Source organism: Bombus fervidus, chromosome 8 (genome assembly GCF_041682495.2).
Source record: "Bombus fervidus isolate BK054 chromosome 8, iyBomFerv1, whole genome shotgun sequence".
In the NCBI taxonomy this organism is placed as follows: Eukaryota; Metazoa; Arthropoda; class Insecta; order Hymenoptera; family Apidae; genus Bombus; species Bombus fervidus.
In genome coordinates, this window is record NC_091524.1 from 3,684,820 (window position 1) to 3,712,378 (window position 27,559).

A 27,559-nucleotide genomic window follows, 5' to 3' on the forward strand; every position below is an offset into this window, starting at 1 on the left:
TCGTTACAGGCTACGTGTCGCGTGGGATTCATTTAGGTACTGTAATCACTTATACGTGTCACAACTCATGCTTCTCGCACAGAAATGACGTAGCTCTTTTTTCCATTCAAGACTGAATCAAACGACTCTTCTCACACGCAATTTATTTATACAACGACGTTTTCTCCGTAGGAATTTTACAGTATAATTTCACAAATCTAATATGTGTCGATGCAAATTCGACAATTTCAGTGTGCACCTGGAAGAAGACCAAATCAAATAGTAACTGGTAACCGTGACAAACTGCGAAGAAATTGCAAACAGATTCGTACGACGAGCCGACCCACGTCAGATGCGAATTGGCGGGAAGAAGATCGACAGAAGACTTCGTTCGATCACGACAATTTTAAGAGCCTTCAGACGAAATACTTCGCGAGAATGCCTGATCACGCGACTTCTTATTACCTTAGATCCAGCAGCAGTAATAACAAGAATGCCAGTAGTTCTGAATCTTTGTACAATTCCTGTCATCCCACCGTGAAGAATCTAGCTATCCGAAACTATCTGAATCAAACGGTACCATTACGAGTGGAAGAGCAATCCCCGTCGCGCCTCAGTCGAACAAAAAATAATACGGATTACCGGATCCTTCGAAGTAACGCTAACAATATCGAGAAACTACATCAGTCTACTAATTATCTTACGAGTGGCAACAATCGATCGAGGAACGCGGTTCCGAATGGGTGCCACGTTGTAGGGACACAGATGAAACATGTCGCCGATGGAAGTACGAGTAATGAAAAGAAGAAGAACTCGCCTTTTTTAGATAATTATAGCCAAAGTCACGGTATAATAACCGCATCTATGTACAAAGATCTACGAAATGGGACTATAAGATGGTAAAATATTGCCGGTAGCAGCTTCCAAAAAAAAGAACACTCGTAATTCGCGAATATTTATAACAAATATTTTTGTATAATTCTCCTTATGTATAAATAACTTTTTTACAAAATGAATATTTTTTTCCATCTAGCTAAATCAAAGTAAAATTCATCCATTCTTGGAATCATATTACAAACTTTATGAATTTTTTCACGAAATAATGAATGAATTTAATGAAATAATGAATAAAATAAATATTAAGAAAAGAGTTAAATGCAAGAAATTAAAAATGAGAGTTGGTACTGAAGTGTTCTTCTTTTCAGAAGCTACAATCTACAATCCCTGTATAGGCAAATTGACGTTCCTACGTAAATTTTTACGAAAAGCTAATGAAAACATAAAAGTAAAACAACCTATCTCACAATCGATAATTTGAGTTCCTACAAGAACAAACTGCCGGAGCCTCGATACAAACGAAACCATCATAAATGCAAGCATAAATAGCAAAGAAATGATAATCTTGAGGCAAACGATACTTTAAGTTCTTAGGTAAGAAGAATCTTGCGATATATGATCATTTTATAGTTCTAAGATAAAAAACGGATAAACATATCCAATTTATTCAATTCGAAATATTAATTCAACGTAAAATTGCATTCAATAATAAAAAGAGTGAGTACAGTCACCCTCTAGAGATTTTATGATTCTCGAGTTGGAATTTGAAGAATAACCAAGAATTTATTATTGAACAAATATATAAGTACGTAACACATAAAGCCAATTGTTGGGGCCAAAATGGTGTAGTGATATCATTTTTCATGATATCAGCACTTGCCCCCTGCGAAAGGTGAGCATACTATCCTTTCTTCTTCGCGTCCAACGTTTATTCCTCGACAATGTAGCGTGTAAATTCCTTTGTAATATACTTTTTTGTGATACTTTTATGCGGCTATGTGATAATGTCCAATTCGTATGTATTACCTGTCGTGGAATAAATTTTTATTAAAGCAATGTGACTCGTTCGTTTTTCTACCAGTATCCTGATCAAAAGCATCGTGAAAAGATTGCCTCGTGTCGCAATCAGAGCGTTCTTTTGCGTCGAAGTACGAGACGACCTCGTATTTTCATTTTTCATCTCGTGAAGCAATTCTAGTTCTCTTGCCGGTGTCACGTTGTTTCCTCTTTCGAACGACGAAGGTATTACTAATAGAAATGTTATTCCCCCTTCTTTCTCCAAGATTTACCAGGGCATGAATCGAATCTGTTCATGACAAATGTATGACAAAAATTGACTATGTCTTTCTTTCGTTCCTTGTATCCTCGTTTGTCGCGCTAGGCCTTAGGAGAAAATAAATATTTGTATAGAAATTTAAAAGTATTGTTTTCAAGTATATTATACATGATTTATTACAAAACATGGGCGGATATTCATATCGTAAGCATCAACATATATGTACATACACGCACTCTTTATCACATCAACATCCCTATCTTTATTCGATCAAGCCTCACGTCCAACACTTCGATAATTTTTGTGAGTAGGAGAGAAATTCTTTGTCTCGACTATTTATATCATCCCTTATTTAATTCCTCGAAATGTTTGAACGAAATGCGTCAAAATTACACCTGTGGAATACAAATATTAAATCGGAACAAATTACAGAAGGTTACCCAGAATTTGATGCTCCAATAGAACGACAATCTAACCTAACCGAAATATAATTCGTTTAATTTCGACATTTCTTATTGGAAAAAATGCTAAAAATTCTTATAGATATCTCGCGAGCCATTGGCTTTCATCTTTAAACAGTGTCATATTTTCGTGCCTATTTTTAAAGAGGTCAATTCAACTCGAATTTAATTGAGTCGGATAATAACGTCAACGTCAGCTCATATAACGAACATGTTTGCTCAACGTACACAAATATTTGCAAACCGTTTATGTTCATTCACTCTCGTTACAGTTGCGGCCCTGTTATGTATAACCCTTTTACCATCCTTCCTACAGAAGATTGTTTCAGTCAAAGTTGAACGAGTGTGAACGACAAGCAATAAATTATGTGGAAAGTACGATTACTCATCACTGTTTCAACATTTTCCCTTGAGAGCCCAGCCCTATTTCTCCTCCACTCAGTCTCACGTAACAAAGTTACCCGTTTGCTTGGTTCCTTGTTAACTACTGTATGCACTCTTTTCTCGTTTATTATTTGTCGTGATGCTCGGTAGATGGAATGCAGATCGTGGTAGAAAAATTTTCGTTTTAGGAAATCAAACCTTAAGTCATTTTTGTGCCCTAAGCCTTTAATCTTATCACCCCGTGAAAAGATATTAAGGATCATTGACCACTTTATCTTACTTCGTATCAACGATATAAATATTGATAGAGTCGTTAATGAAAGCTACAATGAATTCGAGTCCGAAGATCATTAAATCGATCAGGAAATATTCTATAGAGAGATATCGTAATTGACACTGCATTTTTTCTGTCCATCTTCATGTATGCACATCAAATATTTTTACGTAACGACACCGAAATTCTACGTGTCTATAAGAGATTAATCAACACTGATCAGTCCTTAAATTAAATCATTTATTTCTGTGTTCAATGTTGTTCGTCCGTGGTGATCAATATATTCATATGAGGTTGACTGGCTTCGTTCTTCTTGTAGCAGATCTCTTGAGTTTTGTTTACCTGGACTTGTTCCATCCCCGTTTGCGGCCTTCCCCGAAGACTCCGTAACATGTAACAACGTCGATGAGGACTGTGTCTACTATGATAGCTATCGTATCCGTTGCTAGTTGTAGCCGTTCGTCGGAGGGCAAAAACTGCGTGATGGCCGTTAATCGGTAGCCCACATCTGCATCCAGGTAACATCCTCCGCTTGCGAAACAATCCGTGTCTTATCGTGCTACTAGCACTACACCCTGCACACATGTCATCGATCACGGCGGTTCCTTGGGCACTCTGAAACAGGACGTCAGAACCACTGGAGGTATAGGACGTCAAACATCTCTTACAGTTATTATTGCTTCCACCTTTAGACTATCCTTTTGTTTGCGCGTCGCAAACTTTTTCATCGATATTCTATGACACTATCACAGAGATTCTGAGGGATTTGTCATGGATAAAATGAGATGATATTGATATTGAAAAATATTAAACGTCTTTTCGTGGATCCACCATAGAAATAAAATTCGAGAATTCTGATAATAAAAAGAAATAATATCAAAGATATGTGTTATGCAATGAGATATTGTTCGCGAAATATTGCATTTACGAGCTTGTATCCTGTATAATAGAAAGTTAGAAAATTCACTCAAATAACTCTGTTATGGACATTATGCGGTTGCCTGCAGAGTTAGTATCAAACTCTCTGCGAACCTACGGTAGTAATCCGATACAGCAAATACGAATAAAATCGAAATCTAATTTCGTATAAGTATTATTTAGTGTTTTTTAAAACAGATATATTATTAGTGAAATATTCATCTCTGCAGTAACTATATAGAAAACAATAATATTATGCGATTTAGTCAGAGTTTTCGACATCGAACTATGTATATCGGATTAATGTTTGTTTTCTTAATAAGGAATACGACTTTACTAACGTTCCTTGCATGGAAGCCGGCCAATTCGATTCTCATAAATAGCGTGGATAAATGCTTATACAGGATATGTCACGCGTCAGCTATAATCTCGCGGGCTTACGTAAAGAATTCATATTGGAGTTTGGTGAAATTGGGATAATCACAGTCCCACGAGCCTTCGAAAATTGCTGCTCACGTTGCTTTGTATTTATAAATTCCAATCGCAGATAGAGAAAAAAGGGAATTCCATTTATCTTTCAAAGATTACTACGACAACAGTAGCAGGTTTGCTGTATCCTATTGCGAATCTTTTTACGCCCCCGTCGTGCGGCGAATTATAATTGTAGCCTGTATCATAAAATATCAAAGGACTTTTGAGATCGTCAATCTCTGAATGAATTTTGTGACGGTTCAATATCAAATCCGCACGCGTTTTTATTGCAGCAAACTGTATAGCAAATGGCTAAGAATACAACATAAGAAAAAACACACTCGAAACTGATTTTGATTTTTAATTTCCCCAGACTATCAACCATAGGACCGCGTCATGGATTGTTACAAATAATATCGAATTATATATCCTCCTGTAAGTGGCATCCTTTAGACTTAAAATGATCAATATGGTTGAAAGAATTTTTCTCTTGAAAGAACAAAGTTGATTTACGATCGTGTAAGGGATAAGACAAAGGAAAGGATAAAACAGGCAAAGAGAATCACTTTGGTATATTGGAAAAATTCTCTTGCCACTTCCGTGTCGACGACATCAAAAGGGCTTCTTTAAATTGTTAAACCCGTAAATATTGGACGCAAAGGCGAACACTGCTGATACTTACCCTGTGACGGGGTTTCCGACGAGTGAACCCATAGGGTCCACAGCAAAGGATCTCCGATATACTCCGCCGAAAATTACGGGTCATAACACAGTATACGACAGGATTCAATGCGCTATTCGCGTGTCCCAGAAACAGGCAATAGGAAAGAGCATCTCTCGTTGTCTTTCCCCCTATGGAACAATTTCGAGGCTTTATATACGTGTCGTCAAAGTTTGGTGGTTGCTGGGAATGAGTGACAAAGTAACAAGTAATTCGATAGAAAGCTGGAAGCTCGTTAAAGTTAGCAACGATCGATTGTTAGCTATTATTTCTCCCACCGTAAAAAGAGACACGAATGACGATATCGTATTATTTACAAGCCCGTGGACGTTTTGTACGTTTCAGTAATGCTGGACTATTCAATTTAAAGGTGTATAGCGATTGCTGCGCTTTCATCAATGAACGATCACTCACCAACTGCGCCAAGATCTATCAGTAGCATTAAGACGTTATATGGTAACCAACACAGAGCAAAGAACACCGCCAAAAGAAGCAATATCCAAGCAATTCGCCTTCTCTCACGTACCAGCCTGAAACTCTGCGAACAGAATGCAGTTGTACTCGGTCGTAAACGCGGCTAGATTTAGATCAACATCGATTCATCATCTAATCATCGACGAGAAGAGTACGAAGGTGGACAGACAATCGTTTCGGCAGACCAAACAAAGTGGAAATGAAATTTTATAGCGACAGAATGCGTCTGTTCATTAACTAAATTTAGATGCATGAAAATCACATACATAATGAAAAAACTAACTATAATGGTATATTATAATCTCGAATCGAAAATTTCGTCGAATTCTGGTTATCTCTATATTACATTACCAACGAATGGGCTTTTTAACGAAGCAAAGTTAGATACGAGAGTGCCATATTATCGATCGACCGGATATAACTGAATTAAGTGCGTGCGAAGTCTGTGTCAGCCTTGCTATAATGCCGCTTCTGTGTGTCGTTAGATGATTTGCTCCTAAACGACAAATTCACGTTCATAAAATTAGGTATTATTGCCTATGTGATTTTCGAACTAACCTGTTGCGAGCTGGCGCTTCCTTCGACGCTGTCACAGTCGAAAGGTGGTTTTCGGGCGCACAGTGTTCGACCCATCATGGAGTAAGATAGTATTACGACGAAACCTGAAGAATAAAAACCACCAAACAAAGGAAAACCATAAAGGTTGAAGAAAGTAAACGTGGGCAAAGTGATTACTCCCTTTTCAAAGGGATAATAAGACCGAATCGTACCATTTTGTCTTTCTCTTTCAAAGTGGAAAGAGGAATGGGATGGAAATGTATGTTCAGGTTAAGTTTGTTATTAATCACGTGGTCTTACCCGGAATCGCGTAAACCAGCACAAAGCACACAGCACCGAAAAGAGGCGCCTGAATGCCCAGAGGCTTAAAATCTTCCGAACAAATGTAGAAAACAGGTGGTAGATGAGAGACACGAGAAGTATTCTGTGAAATATTCTTCGTCATTGTCCAGGATCCGTGGAAAGATATGTTGCTAAGTTCCATACTCGGACTGTGGAGGGTCATCTGGAAAGAAGATCCACCATTCATCTGTTAAACTGTCTTTGGAAACGGAAATCTCCTTGATAAGATTTATTCACACCGAAGCTCCTTTTGCTCCGAAGAACTTCTTCCAGTTTTTTTTACCGAGAACCTTTTTTAATACGCAAAACGTAGCTTGTTCTTAGTCGATTCTTGGAAATATATCTCTGCAAAGGTAGTAATCAGAAGCAACTGTGTCCAAAGGAGAAAATGAACAGCTGTTGGATTCGATCGAAAAATCGTTTTCGGAGTAAGATTGGAAAATATAATTTAATTTCAATAACCATAGTAAAAATTAATATTCGCAGCTTTAACAAATAAACACAAAATTTTCCGAGTTATTTTTCATCGTTGGAATATTTACGAGTAATTCTTTCCGGATATTAGATTATTGTTAGACGTAATACTAACCGCTCTGAGAACAGGAGCAAAGATGATTAGAGCGACCAACCAAAGAGCCACGATTACGAGAACAGTGCTTCTTCGATTGAACACTCGTCGAAATGCCATAGGACTCCTTATCGCCAAGTATCTGTCGATGCTCATCGCGCTGATGGTAAAAACCGAAGCAGCGACTGCAACACCTACGAGATAGAGTCGTCATCATCGTTTTCAATCACCATCGGCGACCGCAATAGACTCGGTCGCTTCTAATAAGACACTTAGTCTTGGTTCGGTCGGACAGAATCTCGGTTGAACGTGGGCGAGAAGGTCGCGATGGATAGAGAGAGAAATTAAAACTGTATCCACCAAGGGGTGGCATATCGCTTGAGAAAACGTTGGACCCCAGGAAATATGAATATACGTGTGCATTGCACTAACACACACACAAACCATAAAATCTTTTATATATGAACCAGTGTAGCCTGGAGTATACTTAGGGAGATGCGTTACATCACGACAATTTGTGGCTATAGTATCTTTTCAGGCTTGGTTTGCACCTTTTTGTGCAATCTTGCATTGCTGCGGGAAAACAAGTTGAAACAAAGTATATCTCCAAAAATATCACACCATATGATGTTCGTGGAAAACATTTCGTTGATTTAAGTAAGTGACGAGGGCGGGATTCGAATTAAAGTATGTAAAACAAAACGCGACTGTAGTATCGACAGATCGCTGAAATTACCCTGAAGGTAAGAGGAAAGTTTGCACATTATTTCACCGTGGGTCCATACTATAGAGACTGCTTGACTGACAGCCACAGGCATGCAAATCGTAGTCACCAAAAGGTCCGCCACTGACAAGTTGACCACGAAATAATTAGTCACGCTGAAAATAAAAAAAATGTTCTGAATGTTAAATCTTGTTCATCTAAAATCTATTATTGGTTGAACGCCATATAAGCGAAACCGACATTGTCAATCTTAAAACCACTATAAAGCTCGATGGTTTAATGAAACGTACGAATCACTTTCATTGACTTTCGAGTTTTCTGTAAACACAATAAGCTTTTCGAATTCTACAGAACACTGGCTTACCGCCATTCTTCGTCTAATCATCATCGCGATCTAGGACGAATCTCGAGCAAAAAATAAATAATTCTCAACGTAACTGCTCGCATACCGAACGTCCGTTCACCTGGAGAGTTCCTAGTAACGTGTACCCTTCGCTTATTATTATCCTTGAAAGATGTAAGCATTATTGGTTAATATCAAAATTCGTATCCACGTTCACCGGGAACCTAATCCCTGCTTTTGATAACGAAGAGAGAGGGCAATAATTTTTGTTTCACAAATAAACCGAGATATCCATGACGTTCGTTCACGCATCGTGAGTGCGAACCGATCGCTTATTTGCACGACGCTTCGCCGCTGTCGGAAGTAAGCACACATGCCTACGTGTTTCTTCGTCTACGCGCTCAAGAATGTTCAAGGTACGTTCTACCGGCTATCGCGATTATTAACGCGATGCAGACGAACTCTCGATTCAATACATTTGCCAGAACCCCGTGTCCAGCGAAATATTTTATTAATTCATCGTTCGTAAACCACAACCTCCTGTAACCCGTAACCCTTTCATATCGGAGTTGACATATATCTATTAGAGAATTCAATTTACATTCAATTGTTTGTCAACGCGACGCATGCATATTACATGTTTACATTCTCACGACGCATCTACACGCTATTGGTATTCATTACGTGTCCGACCTGCATCTTCGATCATACATCTGTAATTTATGAATAATCTGTATATTATTTAATTAATTGTACACTTGTCCACAAACGTATAAAGATGTTGCAGCTAATCGCTACCTGTCTTTCGTGAAAAGTCCACAGAAAGACAGATAGTTATTGGCTAAGATACGTCTCCGCGAACAATTGGATGTCAATGTAGACTTAGCTTCCCTCTTGAAGACATTCGCGTCTTGTTCCTTTCAGAGGAACTGGGTCAAGAAGATGTGTTTATATTAAATAATGGAGAATGACAATCTAACGTTCCTTCTGGGAACTTCTCTCGCTTTTAGAGGTAATTTAATTGCTGTCAAAAAATTAAAAAAAATAACGCCACGTTGCATCTACCTTTATGTTTAGAGACTAATTTGCTTGACCCTATAACGAGCCGAAATTATAATTAACTCGATCAAAGTTGACCCTGTTGTCTCAAAAGCAATATCATAATTGTAGATCGACGAGGTGGCGAGATAGCAACCTCTCTAATCAACAGTCTATACATTTCAGGTTATTTCGATCGAGTCGTCGTCGCTTAATTTAGTCAAATCTTCCTTCATCTGACTTCGATAGCGCTTTACAATGATCCTGGCAAAGTTTAAATTACTTCGGAGTTACCTACTGTAACACACACTTTTCTCAAAAGGGTTTTGAATTGCACGGCGCTTAATTTGTATCCGGTTTGAATTTGTTCTAAATATACTGTTTGCAAGGTCTATACATAAACAACTAATTTTTAACCAAGCTAACAAAGAAATAAACGATTAAATTAATGTTTCTGATCAAAAGTAAAGCAAACAAATCTTTTACTAATAAAGAACCATATATACGTACCTACGCATGTAGTGGTATTTAAAAACGACCGCAATCACGAGAATGTTGGCCGTTATTGCGAGTGCTATCACAGGAACATAGAGGATGATCAACACATAATTAGTTTCGCTGTGAAACTTGTCGTAAAAGTACCAAAGTATATCCTCGGTGATGTCCATTCTGAAGCTTTCGTTTGAAGACACCATCGTCCCATTGTACGAGCTATTAAACTCTGGTGAAGATATCCTTGAGTCGTTGTATACATTCGTCGACATGATTTCCTCGTTTTTATAATCCAATATCAAGCTCTCTCGTATAATCTTGTGCGCGCAATGGAACACAAGCGAAAGTGATTTCTGGCTTCAATGGGCATAGAGAATATTAACCATTTATCTCGGACAGAGAAAACTGTCACGATCAATCGTGTAATTATAATTCGAGGATTTGTTTCAACTCGGCATATGTTTATGTTACAGTTAAATTTCAATCAAGTAATTTCAATTATGCGATTATAAGGGGAACTGTATCTGTTACACAAATAATTAACGAGAGAATTTGTTATACCAGAATCACCTGCGACTATAGTTCATCCCCTGCCCCCGTTTCTGTTATTTCGTTATTCCGTTTGATCGTTTATTCGATCCATAGACTCTTGCTTCGTCAGAGCAATGCGTTTCGATGATACTTGTGTATTTTGACGAATTTAGAATCGAAACTTTTATGTCGTGGATATATTTCGCGACAAGTCGAAAAGGACCGATCCGTCTGTCGCATGTAGAACAATCGCGGGAAACGCATGCAATATTTTCCGGATATTTAAAAAGTTAAGTACGTTTCTGCTGTCAATTTACAACAAGGAAACAAGGTGCGCGAGTAAACGCGGCACGAATCAACGTATCATTATCTTCGCCATTTTCTCAAAAGTATACCTGTCGATTAATCGCATAATGTTATGAGAGGATTGTTAACATCAATTTCGTTATCTATCTAACTGTGAAAATTCAACGAGGCTGTCAACATTCTCAATTATCAAATAGCTTCCAGTCAATTTATTCTCCTCGCGAAGTCTAGAATCGAGAGAATGGACTATACATAGCCGAATAATTTGATCGTAGGATGAATTCCAAGTTGAGAATAAATGTGTGAAATTTAGCTCTTTGTTTTCTCATTTCCATTGAGTCTTCTAACATTTTCTAATCAACGATATTCCGCGAGTCTTCCTTTTTTTCATAAGAATCAAGCTGTTATTAACAGGATCGCCCTGTATAGTGATCGCACGTTTTTCTATAAATATATCGTGTGTAATATATATCTACGCGTCTGAGATATACGAGCAATTTCGTATTCGTAATTCAAGTAACGACGACGTGAGGATAAGGGTAAATAAATTTCAGGGAAGTAATCGCGATACAGAATGGCTGTATTTTATAAATAAATATTTCTGAATGTTATATATGCAAATGAAAAGCGGAATGCGATGATCGAGGGTGGTATTTTTATGTATGCGATAAAACCCATATCGACTAATTTATATAACGCGACACGAAGCGTGCTAAAGATTGAAAATTGCACTAAATTTTCCCGAAACAAAACAAGTTAAATAACTGCATTCGGATATTTATAAATCTCGTCGTTGTACAAACAGCCACGGCGCGAGTATTTACCGAGAGAAGTATACGTATGAATAGTTCTTACACGTTACGAGACGTTCACTTAAACCGGCAAAAGGTTTGCATTGAGTGAGACATTGAGTGTATCTGTTTAAATTACATGTATACTTTAAAGAATTCCACCATGTTCGCTTTAAATATTTACTTTTTCAAATGGAAGTAAATGCAGCTTTGCAGAGTCACTTCCTTATACGTATCAGATAGACTATCCTTTCTAACATTTTCTAATTAACGATATTTCGCGAATTCTATCAATTATTTTTACGATTCACTATAATTAATGGGCGAGAAGATTAAACCACAATCATTAGCGGGCTGTAAACTTTTTATCTCCACTATACTTAACCCTCGTCGAATTGTTATTAGCGTTCCTAATTTCTTCCTCGGTTAACTCTTAACTTGTTTATACGTCGGTTTTATCGTTCCGTATTTATTTTCGATGAAGCGCACAATCGAAACTTACGATCGAACTACCTTCTACCCGGCGAGAATAATACACGACATAAGTTTCGGAAGCGGGACCACGCTAAACTGAAAGGAAGAATCGCAGCTCCCGCCGGAGTTCTTGAAAGCGTTACAGACACGAACACCACTCGCGCACGAGTTCCTTTAAACGCGCCTGCGTTACGTTCATCTTCTCTCATCCTCTTCGTATCCTCTGCTTCCTGTGCACCCTGTTATTCTTCACCTATGGGATCTGAAAAAATGTCAATCCGACTTGATCCCTCAATCCATAACACTTGACAGACAAGTTTCATCGTTATCGTGTGGTAACATTATCGTCCATCGAGGAAGGCTGTTAAAAAGCATTGCAAAACTTCTTCCTCCGTTACTTCCGTTCCTCGAACAATTATTCTTCTTCTAATTTTTTTTACATTCGAATACGTTCGTTTCTAGACAAATATAGGCTTTTCGGTAGAGGCTTGACCCCATAATGCAAAAAATATCGTTGAATTTTTTTCTATCCATTTTTTACTCATTTCCAGTCAACTTCTAAATTGTCATTTATCGTGTTTTATCAATCGAATGGAAAATTTGGCTTGCTGACGCAATAAACGAGTTGGTCTTCCTTTGACCGAGTTGTACAAAGTTTCACCTCAAACGAATAAATTTATCTCTTAAACTCCGTTTAAGAAGAGATAGTTATGATAAAATTATTGTCAAGTCAAAGCTAGACAGTATTTTTAAGAACGACGATGCTAACCTAGAACATCTTTTTTATTTGATCTATGCGGTAATAAAAACAAATATTATCTTTATCTATCTGTTATAGAATTTACAAAACTCAGTCATTCTTTGTTCTTGTAAATAACAGAATTAATTTATCAAAATGATAAGGTGGCACTCAACAGATTACAAATTATCACAAATATGATACATTTGATACATTTTTCATCTTTAGCCACTGATCCCTAACCTCTATGGAAGAAGGATACGAACTATTGAAGTATTGAACGATTGAACAGTTAACTCAACGTCGAATATATCGATGAGAGGCTTGTTTCGACATTGTTAAGCAACCAGTGAATTTACTCACAAAAGATGATGCAAGTTTCACGCATATTCTGTTACGGCAAACCGATCGCCTCTATTGACATTTAGTGTCACTTGAGATCAATAGATAGATAGCGCACGAAATTAATGTTCCTTTCTTATGTTCCCTATTTCCTGCTTGTTTTTCTAACGCCATTTTATTTATGCTACATGCATGTATTTTATGTTTCTCTCGTTTCTTTAACGGACGATAGGAGTATCGTAGAGACATCCGCGGCACAATTCAAGTAAGGATGACTAAATAGGTCGTCACTGCTGAGAATATCTGTAAGAATGGAAATCGAAATCATTCGCTGAAGTACTCCCACTGCTCCACTCTTTCTCAAGGGAATTTACGTATATTAATCCACGAACTGTAAATCTGTTCGCTAAAACTTACCGAAAGTAAAAGAGGAAGATCGACACTTATAATGCCAGCAATAGCTACAATACGGACTTTCCGCAATTGGAAATACGCCGCTGCCTCGACGCTTTCCTGTAATTATACGCACGTTAGAAAAATCAATATAAGGCACCAAAAGTAGATAAAATGAACGGAAAATGGGTATCGCCTCGTTAAGAGCGTATAACCTATGACAACAGAGTAGAAGCGCGCTATTAATTTGATGTAATTAATTATTCGAGAGAAGAAAGAGATGCTATAGGACTAGATAAAAACTATAAGAATGAAGAAAGGTCGCGAGGTTGTGTTGCTATGTTATTGGACTAAAAATGTCTGCAACTCTCGTTTGTTATAGTTGTTCGAAGAGAATACAGCGTTTCTGCTTTGAGTTGAAATATTCAAACGATTTCACTAGAATTCAGCTTACCTGCAGAAACACGCGTTTCATAGAAACGGAAGAGTACGGAGAGAAAATAAGCTGACCGAAACGATTCGCCTAAACAAATAGCTAGTTATATAGGTGTACATTTATCTCGACAAAACTTTACTTTTCATGAGAATGTACCTGATTCGCTGTCATATGACACATGGTGATAATCAATATAAGCTTCCACGCGCAATCAGTCACTAACATTGATTCCCTGATCTTCCAGTGAACCGATAATTTGTGCACTTTCAACGAATAAATCTTTGATAACAAATTGAAAAACATAGCCGTGATCCAAGGCAATAATTGAATCGCATATACAGAATTTAACATTTCGGTCGCATTTACGAGAGAGCAATAAAGCCACCATATTTGCCGGAGGTCGAACTGTTCGATCGATCGATCGGTCGGTCACTATTAACTTGTCATCTGCTAACAATGGAAAAAATGAATGAAAATAATTATTCGATCCCCCTCTTTCCTCGAACATAAAGGGATACGATCAAAATTTGTGTAAACAAATCATTCATGTCGCTCGAGACAGTATTGACTTGTCGATAAAGATCTGAAGCTTTCCTGTTATTAGGAAAATGATTGGAATTGCGTATCTACCAGCGAAATCTTCGATTTCATAGTGGAACATGTGTCCTAGATATTGCCTGCAGCAAGATCTGTACGGAAGAGCAAGCGTGCAGATTCGAAAAAAAACAAACGTCGGTTATGATAATCAATATCCCGTATAAAACATAATAAAATACGGATTTCGTAGAGTGCCAAGATTCTTAGCCACGCACCACGAACGAGGGAAAATAGATTAAAGCAAACGGATCGACTGCAGCTGATACATAAAACGCTCGCAAATAAATAAACGACTAAAGTTTAACATTGCATGTTTAAGAAAGAAATGAGAAAAATAAAATTACCTTTAGAAAACGGCATATTACAGAGATGACGAAACCTTTCCTCGATAAGAAACAAAATGCAAACGAATATTAAAATTTGCGTATTGACAGAAGCATCCATGACGAAATATATTATCCTACGAAACACTGGCAGTCTGAGTCCAATTCTATAAAAAGGAAATATTGCTCGATAAAACTTTACTATGTATATCTATGTATATTGCTTTGCATTCACATTTCGGCAGCTGCATCGTTCGTGTTAAAGATTTATCTGGAATACGTCAACGCGATTTGATTCCTCGACAATTTTCATCGTGTCCAGTATAAATGCCTCTAGTTCATTCCGATCATTAACTTAGACGATAAATATCCAAAACGTTTATATTCTTATGAATTAAACGTTTATATAAAATTCAAAAGAACAGCTTTCGCTATAAACGCTTAAAGTTACAAAAATTCATTAATCCTTTTTAAAATATTAATCGCCATTGAAAATCCTACCTGTAAGTTAAATATGCAACTATCGTCCAACACGAGAAACTGGTGACCACTGTGATATGACAAATTATTCGCAATTTATTTCTTCTTGAAGAATCGCAAATTTTTTACTTCGATCAAAATTACGTAACTGCGATAGAATAGATCAAATCTTCCAATTCCACAAAATGATTAACGAAGCATCCATAAATAAACTCGAATAAGAAAGCAATGCTCTCGTTATTGCAATTACCAAGCTCTTCGAATCTAAATCTTCATATGAGAATACATAAACGTGCAATACCACGAGACTAATTAAATACAGAATCATCGAGAACACAATGAATATTATGTTTCGAAATCTTCTCGGTTTTATGTCATCCTTTGTAGCGATAAGTACAGTACATCCTAACAGCAAGCCAGTACTAAAAATTGGATTTATATCGCCAACAAATACCATTTTTTCAATGAATTGTTAATTTTTTAGATTTTGCAATTGTATCAGGCATTCAAACAATATACGAGTTATGATTCTATTCTAATTTATATTTCATTTAAAATGAGAACATATGAATTACTTAACTCCAACAATATTACTAATAACATTGTGTAGTTTTTACTTTCAGTGTACGTAACAAAGTTCTTATTGTATAACGTTGTAAGCAGTAAAAACGAAATATGCGTATCGAACGAGCAGTAAATACCGTTTAATGCGAAAACTCAAGAGAAGTCCCAAATTGATTCTGTGTTGGTTAAAAAGATAACGCATCTATAACGATTCATATATCGTTTCGCAAATATCGTTTCGTCAAATTTGAAGAATTTAAATATGTAATGTTTTTACGCATCATTCAGATCTAGATTTGGTTGGTAATTCAAGGGAACGATAAAATCACAAACATTATAAACGTCGATTATAAGATTGGTTTAATTTGAATAATTTTTTATAGAAATTAAATTTGCTAACTTTCTAACAATAAGTAATAAATTTCTTCACTTATTTTGATCTTACACGAACCAGGAAATTTCTTATGTACTTACATACAATGGTAATAGTCATTATTAATTAAAGATCACTGGTCAATTTGATTTTTGACTACTGTATAACTATTCTTATCGTAAATTGACATTTAGTACATTTTAATACAGTTCTAAGTCAAAATCTAATGCCACAGAAGTTTTAATTTAATTCTAATTTGTAAAAAATACAAAAATTATAAAGATAATTACTGCAATAAATTGTTGGAAGCGCCAATTTCAATAAAAATTAAAAAATTATTCAATTTGATTGTATTAGAATGGAAAAATCGTTTTTCACGACATCGGCAAAGATCGTCACCTTTCGAACAACCTTGTCAAGAGTATGTTACCGATTATACAGATATTACGTACCTTATACCTGTATATATAAGGAATATCCGACTTGCGCACGAGCTCATTTTTGCTTGAACTCCTGTACCGTGAGGAAAAAAAGAACTTTTACTTACTTTATCGTGTTCTATATTTTATTTTTTATTTCATACAAAACTTTGATTTTAACATTAACTGTTTGTAAGTTTTAAATCAAACAGTACTATCTTAAAGCGATAACGTTACATGTGACAGTAAAATGATAATGTGGTAATTCTCAGAAGAAATCTCCCATATCGATAGCAGCAAATATAGAGTTAAAGGTGAATTTTCACTAAGATTCTTCATTGCACGTTACAATCAGTGTGAAAAATTTGGAGTTCTTAAATATTTACTTCAAATCAAATATATTTCACATTTCAATTACTGCTTAAATTACTCACAAATAGAAAGTATCCTTTGCTTTCATTGATTTTAAGAGTAATTAAGAATAGCATTGTACAATGAAGATTTTTGGAGTAATCAAGAATGGCATTGTACAATGAAGATTTTTGGAGTAATTAAGAGTGGTATCGTATAATAATGATTTTAGGAGTAATTAAGAGTGGTATCGTATAATAATGATTTTAGGAGTAATTAACAATGGAATCGTGCAGTGATGATGACATAGAAAATGATCTTGAAGACCTCTATGGTGTTAGAGATGGTACACTTTTTGTGATTGATGCGACACCTTCAATGTTTAAAAATGATCCAGATAATCCATATTTTTTACAATGCATTAAGGTATTACATGTTTTATAATAATATATTATATTAATACTTTTAATTTCTACTATAGTCTTTGAATATATGTTCTTTTTAAGAAATGTTATACAATATAGTTAATATTAAGTTATGATTCATATATTCAAATAACAATTTAAACATTAATTTATTTTGTTATGTCTTCTTTAATTCAGCAATACAAAGAGGTTCTCAAGCGAAAATTGGTATGGGACAGACAAGATTGGGTAGGTTTAGTTTTGTTTGGAACTGAAAAATGGGACGAGGATCCTGAAACCAAACATATATTGACTCTTCAGAAATTAGGTCTACCTTCAAAAGAGAGCTTGAAAGAAATAATAAAAATAGGTAATCAATATTCTGCATATATATTACTATAAGTAAAGTAAATTACTATACTTACTATAAGGAAAGTAAAAATGCAATAATAACGACAATATGCAAAAATAGAACAATCGAAATACAATAATAGGTATAAATATATCCGGAGAATAGGAATGCCAGAATATCTAAGCGAAGGAGGTAGAAGTCAATAGTTAATAACACAAGCAAAGTGTGGAAATTTGAAAAATTAGGATAGGTACTGGGAAAAAGAGGAAGGGAGACTGTGTGATCTGTGTGAGGGCACAACATTTAACAAGGTTGAAAGATGTAGTGAGCTGAAAACAATGGAAGTATCGTTGAAAGGCTCAAGAAACTGTAAAAGAAAAGTAAAGAAAGTGATAGAGTATAAGCAGGTCAAAGAGAGTTTTAGAGAGAAAGAAAGGGTGCGATAAGTAGGATAATTATCAAAGTAAGTTAGAATATGAATGGAAGAGAGAGAACGAGAGTGAATGATTCAAAATCTGTAGATAAGATACTTCTATAAATATAAGTATTCGTAAATCAAGTTCAATTTTTGGTTATAAAATTTAATAAACATATATATTACATATTACTACAAGTAACAAAAAACTAAAGTAATTTCAAAGCAATTTTTGTTACTGAGGGTAAAAACCATCAAAAGATTTAGAAGAAAGATATCTTTTGTAGTATTAGATAGGAAAGAAGCAAAATTTTTACAGAAAAAATTAATAGATGAGAATACAGTCTTTACTATTTTGGTGCTCTAATTTTTTAAATCATTTCTTTTGTATCTTTTGTTATATCTTATACATAGATGAAGGAAACAAGTGGAAGTACTATAGGAATATTGCTTCCTCTACGGCTTATCCACTATATGATGTACTTTGGCATGCAGCACAAACATTCTCTGCTATCCGCATAACTATGCCGATGAGAAGAGTAATTATTTTTACGTCTCGCGATAATCCTCCATGCGATGATAATGAAAAACATAGAATAAGAGTACAAGCATCGAGTTATAGCGACATAGATCTTCGGTTATTAGTTGTTGGTTTGGGTGAAAATTGGAATCATGATTTATTCTATAAAGATTTGGAAATGCAATTTGGAAAAATCGATGCAGATGATTACAACAGAATATCTTTGAAAGATATAGTGGAACAAGTAAAATTGCCATCTAGAAATATGGCAAAGCTACCTTGGAGACTTGGAGAAAATGTGATTATAGATGTATCCCTTCGCAGTCTTTCTGTGTAAGAAATAAAGTTTTATTTACTTCTGTTATATACTAGTTTCATTCTTTCAATTGATCCAAATTTTAATGAAGGTTGCGACAAGTTCAAAAATCCACTTTATTTTCAGCAAAACATCATATTTGAAAAAAGAAAACATAAGTAAAGAAAGCAATATTCCTTTGAGTCCACATACATATTATGTAGTGGATGAAAATGATGATATAGTATGTATTGTAATAATTTGTTACTGATATATATGATTATGATTTGATAATTTTCAATATTCCCTTGTTTGTATTATAGGAAGAAGTAAGGGATGAAGAAAGTCAACAAGCATCGTTACCTATTTTAGATATAGATATTCAAAAATATCAAACATTTGGTGATGAGAAAATAAATTTTACACCAGCAGAAGTAAGATGCTTATGTACAACACAAGAAATAGGCATTGATTTAATTTATATAAAACACATTTCTTATCATCCTCTATATCATGTTGAAACACCATACTTTGTCATACCAGGCAAAAGTTATCGTAAAGGTACTTTCAATTATCTATTATCCATTTCTTAAAAACTTGTATATATTTGAATATCTACTAAAATTATTTTACATTCTTCATCCTAGATAACAAATTACTATTTGGTGCGTTACTCAATAAATGTGAAGCTAAAGGTTTGATGATAATATGTGCTGTTACAATCAGAAAATATTTTGGTACAAGCCTATATACTATGATACCAAATGTAAAAAGTGGGGGATTTTATTTGTATAAAATACCATTTAAAGGTTTGTCTCTTAAAATATTTTAATATCTAAATAAGAAAGAAAAAAAAGAGTATTTGAGAAACATTTGACATTTAATTTTAATTATTCTAGAAAATGTGCAAAACATTAGCGAATATTTCCCAGAATATATATATGATGATACTGAAAATAAACCTCCAATTGTTCCAAATGGAGTTGAATTACTAGAACAAATTATTAAAAAATTAAGTATCGAATATAACCCAAAATTGTTTTCAAATCCTGAAGTACAAGATCAACATCAAATTATAGAAACCCTAGCTTTGGATTTGGAAAAACCTGAGCCTCTACCTGACGATACACGTAAGTCATATTATTAAAAATACACATATTATAATTTGTACAATGCTTTATAACATAATTTAAAATTTTATCTTAGTTCCAAAAACTGACGAGATGTATAAACTGGTAAATGGTTTACTAGACGAATATGATAAAGTATTTATGAAAGAAATAGATTATCATCTAAGTGATGATCCACCAGAGAAAAAACATAAAAAAAGTAACAAAGTAATGAATCCAAGTGATTTTTCAGAGAATAAAATTCAAGAATATTTGAGAACAGGACAGGTACATTAATGGATGCACATCGAGTTTAAATAATACCTAAATACAATTCATAATACATTTATTTTCTTCTTAACAGATAACAACTTTTACTGTGCCACAATTAAAGCATATGTTAGAGACATTGGGATTAAAATTATCTGGTAAAAAAGATGAATTGATAAATAGGATTGAAAAACATTTTAAATGAAATGTTACAAACTTTCAAGAAAAAATTTGAAAATTTATTTATGAATTATATTTATATTCGTTATAAAATTTTATTTAAAAAACTGCTATAATGATTACTTTAATTAATAAAATTATAATATATTTCACATAAGATAGAGTAATCTTTTTATTCAAGGAAAATAACTTACTTTTGAACCAGAAGAACGCTTGATATATCCAGTTTATATATAAAAACCAACCATACAGGGTTATCCATTTAACTCGGAACTCGCGCTCGTGAAGCGTAAGAATGGAACAATTTAACATATATGCTTACCACCGCAATTAAGTGTCGCTCGCCATCTATGAGCTGTTGCTAGGAATATAATTAGGCGAGTACACAAAGCAATTTAGTGTCGTGAAGGATTTGACGTTACAATAAGTAGACGATCGCTGAAAAAACGAGCTCTGCACGAGCTCTGTACGAGCTCTCCTACACACTTCTGAAGCTTTTAGCAAATAACCGCAACCGGTTCTTTTCCCACATGTATCTTGGATTATATTTACCTAAAATCTACTTACAATGTAATTTCTTTTTAATTAGAATTGCCAAAGTTATTAGCGAGTTGCAATGAACTTGTTCACATTCTTACAAATATTTTTTTCTATTTTGTTCGATAATTTTCATTTTTAACGTATTAAACATTTTCTTCTACGTCGTACTTTAAAATTTGTTAACGATCACTTTCTATGAATACAGCGAATGTAAGAATAAGGAACAATGCAATTGAGATACAATAGGACATCTCACAAAATTCATATTTAGACAGGTCAGCTCAAAAGAATAGAAAATTAATTTAATCCTCGTATTGCAATACTTGAGCGGATTGGTGGAGCACCGAAGTTGTTTATGTTCGAGATGAAACTAATCGCTTAAGTGTAAACAGATTTCAAGGAAATATGATCTATTATTTATAAAAACACATTCAGATTTATCCGAGACGCTACGTTTACTCAGCATAGTAGAAACGCGTAGGATAGTCAGCTCAGTTCGATGTTGTTGCTCAGTCAGCTCAGTGTTGATGATTCCACAAGGAGTACTCAAATATATTTAACATTACAGCCACGAAACCGCTGAGGCTCGCTAGCTTATGCGCTAGCAAGAGAGGGCATAATTTACAGCACCCTCAAGTGTCTTCACTATCTTTTACTAAAATCGGGGATGACGAAAACCAGACGATCGCTACGAGCGTTCGAAGCCTCGCGTTTTCTTGCATTCGGCCAACCTGACTATAAGTTCGTCTTCAAACTTATCACCTGGAAAAACTATTATTAACTATACAATGTAGACTCTCGATACCATAAGGAATCAATTCTTATTTGAGGAGCGCCATGGTTGTATCTATGAGATAATCGCGACTTAATCGACCCATGGAGGTAAGTAAACCTCGCTCATGACCGTGTAGTACTGGTGCTATAACTTTTCAAGTAAAACCCTTGGCAATCCACTTAACCTTTCCTTGCAGTAGCAATTTGTCTGCCCCTTGAATTCATGTCCTAGTTCATCCATGCGTCGTTCGGTACTGACAATTGAATGCAGTAGACTTCGCTCCTCGGTTATAACCAAGGGTATGCAGTGCCACCTCTTCCCTCTTTGGCTACGATCTACTTCCCGGCTACGTCCTGAGACTGACTACAACCGCGACTCATCCCGAACTGATAATCAGGGTCAGTAGTCTCCCTAAGACTACTTAAGATTACTTAAGACTACTTGCGTTCTAAGACGGACTGTGTCCGTCTCGCACAACCGAGAACACACTAATGCTTTTCCCGGTTGTATCTCAGGACGGACCGCGATTTCCCTGCACTCGAGATATTACGACACAGATATTACGACAATGTTGCGGGCTAACACAACCCCTTCTTACCAGTTTTCCATATCGTAGCGATCGTCCGGTAAAAAGGCTCGGAAACCCGAAATGATCCCTTGTATTTCGAAAGCAACTCCCATCTGTTCCGATTCGCTAATCAGCTGCATGAGCACCAACTCCCCTACCATATATATCCAGATATCTCTCTCATCCTTGTTGTATCTTTACGTATTGTTCCTTTACAGAGTCTAATCTGGTACTACGACTCTCCGTCACGGTCAAAGCCTATAAACGCCTCCCTCGGTAAATTTTTTTTTTTTTTTTATTGATTGTTTGTTAAAATTTTTACAATTTGTCCAGAAGGACATTTGGTAAAATATTATAGCTTAGAGAATAAAAGAATAAAAGAATAAAATATAGCATGTGGATGGTTACCCCCAGCGGGGTTCCATCTTCTAGGTTTCCTACTGCATCTCTATTTCGAGGTCTGCGGGATGCTTCCTCTTCAGTCTTCTTTCTATTTTGGTTTTATTTGTTTCAGCAACCAGCTGGTTTGGGTGTGCTGCAAGTCTTTCTTTGTACTTTTTTGCGCATCTAGCGATTTCCTCTTTGACTGTTGGAATTTTTAGATCTTTTCGTATGTCTTCATTTCTGACGTACCATGGAGCGTTAACTATTGTCCTTAAAATTTTTGCTTGCTCTATTTCTATTTTGCTTATGTGACTCATTGCTGCCGTCCCCCATAGTGGGGCTCCGTATGTCCAGATTGGTTTGATTATTCTTTTGTATATATTTAGTTTATTCATTATGCTTAATTTAGATTTTCTATTGATTAACCAGTACATCTGCTTCCTTTTTGCACTTATTCTGTTTATTATTGATTTTATATGGTGCTTCCATGTAAGGTGTGTGTCTAAATGTATTCCTAGATATTTGACTTGCTTTGTTTGTGCTATGTGGACGCCGTTCAGTTGGATATCTGGTGTTTTTCCTTCTCTAAGTGTAAATGTTATGTGGTTGCACTTGCTGGTGTTCACTTTTATTTGTTTGTTTTGCAGCCATTTTTCTATTTTTGTAATGTGTTCTTGTAGTAGTGCGGCGGCCGTTTCTAGATTTGCATGCCTCACTAGTATGGCCGTATCGTCCGCAAACGTCAGTGTTTTACTGTTGACAGTTGTTGGTATATCTGCCGTGTATAGTGTGTATAATATTGGTCCTAAGACACTTCCTTACGGTACTCCTGCCTTGATGTCCTTAATTTCAGAGTATGCATCATTTATTTTTACTACAAAGGTTCTGTTGTTTAAGTAAGATTTGAGTAGTTTGTAGATTTGTTCTGGAAATTGCTTTTTGATTGTTTGAAGAAGTTTTTCATGGTTAACTTTATCGAATGCTTTTTCGATATCCATAAAGAGTGCTGTGCAGTATTGTTTTGTTTCAAGCGACTGTAAGATTTCATTGACGAGTCTATGCATTTGTTCTATTGTGGAGTGTTTATTCCTGAATCCAAATTGATGGTTCGGTATTAGTTTTTCTTTTTCTATTGTTGGTTTTAAGCGGTTATATATTATTTTCTCTAATAATTTGGAAAACGCAGGTAGTAATGATATCGGCCTGTAGGATGCAGTTAGATGTGGGTTTTTGTTTGGTTTGGGTAACATCACTATCTGTGCTATTTTCCATAGTGTAGGAAAGTACTGTATTCTTAGAATTGCGTTAAATATTATCGTTGTTAGTCTTATTGCCTTTGGGGGAAGGTTTTTTAAGATTTTCCCATTGATCAAGTCAAATCCTGGTGCTTTACTTGTCTTTGTTGCCTCAATTAAGTTTTTAACTTCTTGCGCTGTTGTGCTGAGTATGGTGCAGCGTTTATCAGTTGTGTTGCTGGCATTTTCCACTTCTTCATTTGTTTGCCATCCAGGGATGCTGTTATTAATTTCATACGGCGAAAATATATTTTGTAGGTGCTTTGAGAATTCTTCTGCCTGTTCTTCGTTGGTTCTGGCCCATGTGTTGTCCATTTTTCTGATTGCTGGGATTGTTTTTATTGTTTTCTTAATTTTGTTAGTGACTTTCCATAGGGAGTAGTCGGTATTCTCATGCGCGGATAGTGATTCGATGAATTTTGAGAATTCGTTATTATGATGTTCCCTTATTTTATTCTTTAGTTCCTTTGCAAGTTTATTTAGGTTTTTCTTGTTTTCTCGTGTTCTCTGTTTTTGCCATTTTGCTTTCGCTTTTCTTTTTTCCCTGATTTTGTCTAGGATGTCCTGCGGAATAATTTTTGATTGCCTGCTATTTGTTTCATAGGTGGTGGTTGCCCACGCTGCTTCCTGTATTATTTCTGTCAAAGTTGCTACTGCCTGCTCAATGTGTTCAGGTGTTTTCAATGGGATATTGCAGTTGATTTTGTTTTCGATCAGCTCTTTGAAAGTTTGCCAGTTGGTGGTTTTATTGCAAAGCGACTCCCTCGGTAAATGGCAACATTCCCTGTTGTGCATTGTATTTAATGCGCCTTGTACTTTTTTTATCTCAGGACTCCAGCCCCGTGGATCTCTACCAGCAATGACGATGGCAAGTGCGTATTCGATTGTTTTATTGTACTGTTGGTACAGACCGTTTGCTCTCAGATTGCAACGGCACTCAGAACGTGCTTACCTTAACGTACCTTATGAATTGCAGAATATCTTAGGATCCCAAACCATAAAACTTGTCACCTACTAATTATCTTCATTGATTTGGTACCCCAAACAAATGCGTCAAACTCAAGCGTATCTTTACCGTATATCAGATTTCCTGATCCTCCACTAGTTCGGTGAACGTGAGTTTGACATGGCGCATGTCCTTAGGTCGATTATCATTGTCGTCTTATCTTCCAATCATAAATTCTGTTATGTTTCCTCAATCTGTGGCCGCTACTCTCCGTGTTTATTCCATTCTGTTCGCGTTTACGCTACTTGGAGCTTTTTTTGCATACCTCCACAAAATACACGCAATCGAACACAGTTTATGCGTTTCTCGTACGCGATAATGGGCTTCGTTCTACCACGCCGGAGACATGTGGTCGAGCTGCGCATCTAGTTTACATTCTGCCTTCTCCTCAATATCGGCATATATGACCTTAATCCGTTGACATCTACTTGTAGAGTAGCCCCCATAATCCTTACTATTTTGTCGTCATCAATCCTATCAATTACTATACCGACTTTTAATCGAGTATTTATTCGTCCCGAAATCGTCGAAATATTGGATTTCCACAATTAATTAAATTTGTATAAACAATAGATGTAAGAAAATATGAAATTCGAACGTCTGGAACGGGCGTCTGGCCTTCATCACCCTCCGCTGTGAGAAGAAAAAACGTCAACATTTGAGGGTGCTATAAATTATTAAGCCCCTCCTTTGTACGATGTCGTGGGCTAGCGGGTCCCAATGCTTGCGATTGCGATGTATTTTCGGACGTTCTTTGTAGAATCGTTAACATAGGCGAACGGAACCAACTATTTTACGAGTTTCCTGCCATCCTCGAATAAACGCGACGTCTTGGATAAATTGGGATACGTTCATACCAATAGTAGATTATATTCCCTTGAAACTCGCTTATAATAGTCTTCTAATAGTTCTTCCGAGCGCACTTTATATTACACAGCTATCACCATAAATAATTTCACTGAAGAACGGACTTACGAGATTGCTGGATTATTCCCTCTTACGTCGCCATCCATGTTTTCGTGTTCTATAAGCATGCATCATATCACAGCTTAACAAAAAGATGCGATAAGTCTTAATAATACCCATTGACCACCACAATCAAGTTGTTCTACCAATTCGTCGGTATATGTCACTCATTTGACGGCACCTAAATCGTTCTTAACGAATTATATTAAAAAGATACAGAGACAATCGGCTCCGGCTTATTATTACACGATGGCGTTACACAACGAATCCTAACTTCTCTATTGAAGCGATTTATTTTGAATAAATTGACTAACATCATTCAGTCAATAAAAACACTATTCTCACTGCCGGACTATCCAGATTTGTATATACAACCATGTAGATTTCTCTCTTGGTATTTGTTATATTATATCTTGTTCTATTATATTACGTTATAACATATCACGTTATATTATATTACGTTATATACTATTACGTTATATTATATGACGTTATATAATATTACGTTATATAGTATTACGTTATAAGGTATTACGTTATAATGTATTATGTTATTTAGTATTAAGTTATATTGTATTACGATATATTATATTACGTTATATACTATTACGATATAATGCATTACGTTATATTATATTACGTTACAATGTATTACGTTTTATAATATTACGTTACATAGTATTACGTTATAATACATTATATATTAATGTATTATGTTATATAGTATTACGTTATATTATATTATGTTATATTACATTACGTTATATTATATTCAGTTATATAATATTACATTATATTGCATTATATGGTATTGTGTTATATAGTATAACATTATATTACATTACTTTATAATGTAATACGTTATATAGTATTACGTTATATTATATTATGATATATTACATTACGCTTTATAGTATTACGATATATTGTATTACTTTATATTATATGTACAAAGAAAATGTCGATTGGTTAACAAGAATATCAAGGTATAAATATATAGATATGTCGGGTTTACGTTAGAACTTGGGTTTGGGGCGTGTAAAGAATCTGCGCCTGGGTCGCTCATCGTCGTTGTACAATCGAGGATATCGTTTTGTTGTTACAAATACAAGATAAACTACTGGCCTCAATAATCGAACGATAACGACAATGATCTTAGAGTCGGTATAGCGAATCCACGGCCCACGGGATAACTGATTTACTTGGCTTCAAGATCTAACTCGCACTCCACTTACTCCTCGTGATACCTGTCCCTCGATTTACTCTTTACTACTCACACACTAGGTCTCTGGCTAGTAGGACTCCAAGCAAGAGGATGACTCTCCTCGCTGCCGAGCGAAACTACATCAGGTATCCTTACGGCACCAGGTCATTGGATTAATCGGGGAAAATGTCATAACGGGCGACAGGTATACGGACTGATAGAACAAAGGCCGCCTGCCAATTGTGTATGATGCGTCACCCTCTGGCGACCATCCGTACGTAGCTAACTACGGGACCG

The 27,559-nt window shown here is 35.6% G+C and overlaps 4 protein-coding genes across 8 annotated transcripts in view; 2 read left to right on the forward strand and 2 right to left on the reverse strand.

Moving 5' to 3' along the window:
* Positions 1 to 27,559, forward strand: part of LOC139989826 (DDB1- and CUL4-associated factor 8-like) — a 39,587-nt gene that overhangs the window by 3,157 nt on the left and 8,871 nt on the right. Inside the window, exon 11 of one of the 3 annotated variants that reach the window (XM_072008463.1) lies at positions 232 to 1,090. The exons of the other annotated variants lie outside the window; for them this stretch is intronic. Within the exon in view, the coding sequence (XP_071864564.1) occupies positions 232 to 882 (651 nt within the window). The 3' untranslated portion in view covers positions 883 to 1,090. Of the gene's footprint in view, positions 1 to 231; positions 1,091 to 27,559 lie in introns of those variants that run through there. 3 annotated transcript variants of the gene reach the window in all.
* On the reverse strand, positions 2,218 to 11,025 carry Gr10 (gustatory receptor 10). Of its 2 annotated transcripts, none has more exons than XM_072008486.1 (8): positions 9,879 to 11,021; positions 8,000 to 8,142; positions 7,285 to 7,457; positions 6,654 to 6,858; positions 6,354 to 6,457; positions 5,736 to 5,859; positions 5,283 to 5,452; positions 2,218 to 3,826 (listed from the first exon to the last, which is right to left on the reverse strand). In XM_072008486.1, the coding sequence occupies exons 1-8, from the start codon at positions 10,130 to 10,132 to the stop codon at positions 3,464 to 3,466; spliced, it is 1,536 nt and encodes a 511-aa protein (XP_071864587.1). In that variant the 5' UTR covers positions 10,133 to 11,021; the 3' UTR covers positions 2,218 to 3,463. The 2 variants fall into 2 exon arrangements, with proteins under 2 accessions (XP_071864587.1, XP_071864588.1); XM_072008487.1 differs by having other exon boundaries at positions 3,775 to 3,848; positions 9,879 to 11,025.
* Positions 11,289 to 14,728, reverse strand: LOC139989841 (uncharacterized). The gene is made up of 4 exons (XM_072008497.1): positions 14,029 to 14,728; positions 13,891 to 13,959; positions 13,461 to 13,556; positions 11,289 to 13,346 (listed from the first exon to the last, which is right to left on the reverse strand). The coding sequence occupies exons 1-4, from the start codon at positions 14,221 to 14,223 to the stop codon at positions 13,305 to 13,307; spliced, it is 402 nt and encodes a 133-aa protein (XP_071864598.1). The 5' UTR covers positions 14,224 to 14,728; the 3' UTR covers positions 11,289 to 13,304.
* Positions 16,769 to 20,681, forward strand: LOC139989830 (X-ray repair cross-complementing protein 6). Of its 2 annotated transcripts, none has more exons than XM_072008478.1 (10): positions 16,769 to 16,942; positions 17,250 to 17,405; positions 17,582 to 17,753; positions 18,565 to 19,003; positions 19,113 to 19,209; positions 19,289 to 19,526; positions 19,613 to 19,774; positions 19,865 to 20,095; positions 20,172 to 20,362; positions 20,439 to 20,681. In XM_072008478.1, the coding sequence occupies exons 2-10, from the start codon at positions 17,262 to 17,264 to the stop codon at positions 20,547 to 20,549; spliced, it is 1,785 nt and encodes a 594-aa protein (XP_071864579.1). In that variant the 5' UTR covers positions 16,769 to 16,942; positions 17,250 to 17,261; the 3' UTR covers positions 20,550 to 20,681. The 2 variants fall into 2 exon arrangements, with proteins under 2 accessions (XP_071864579.1, XP_071864578.1); XM_072008477.1 differs by lacking the exon at positions 16,769 to 16,942 and adding an exon at positions 16,950 to 17,195 and having other exon boundaries at positions 17,237 to 17,405.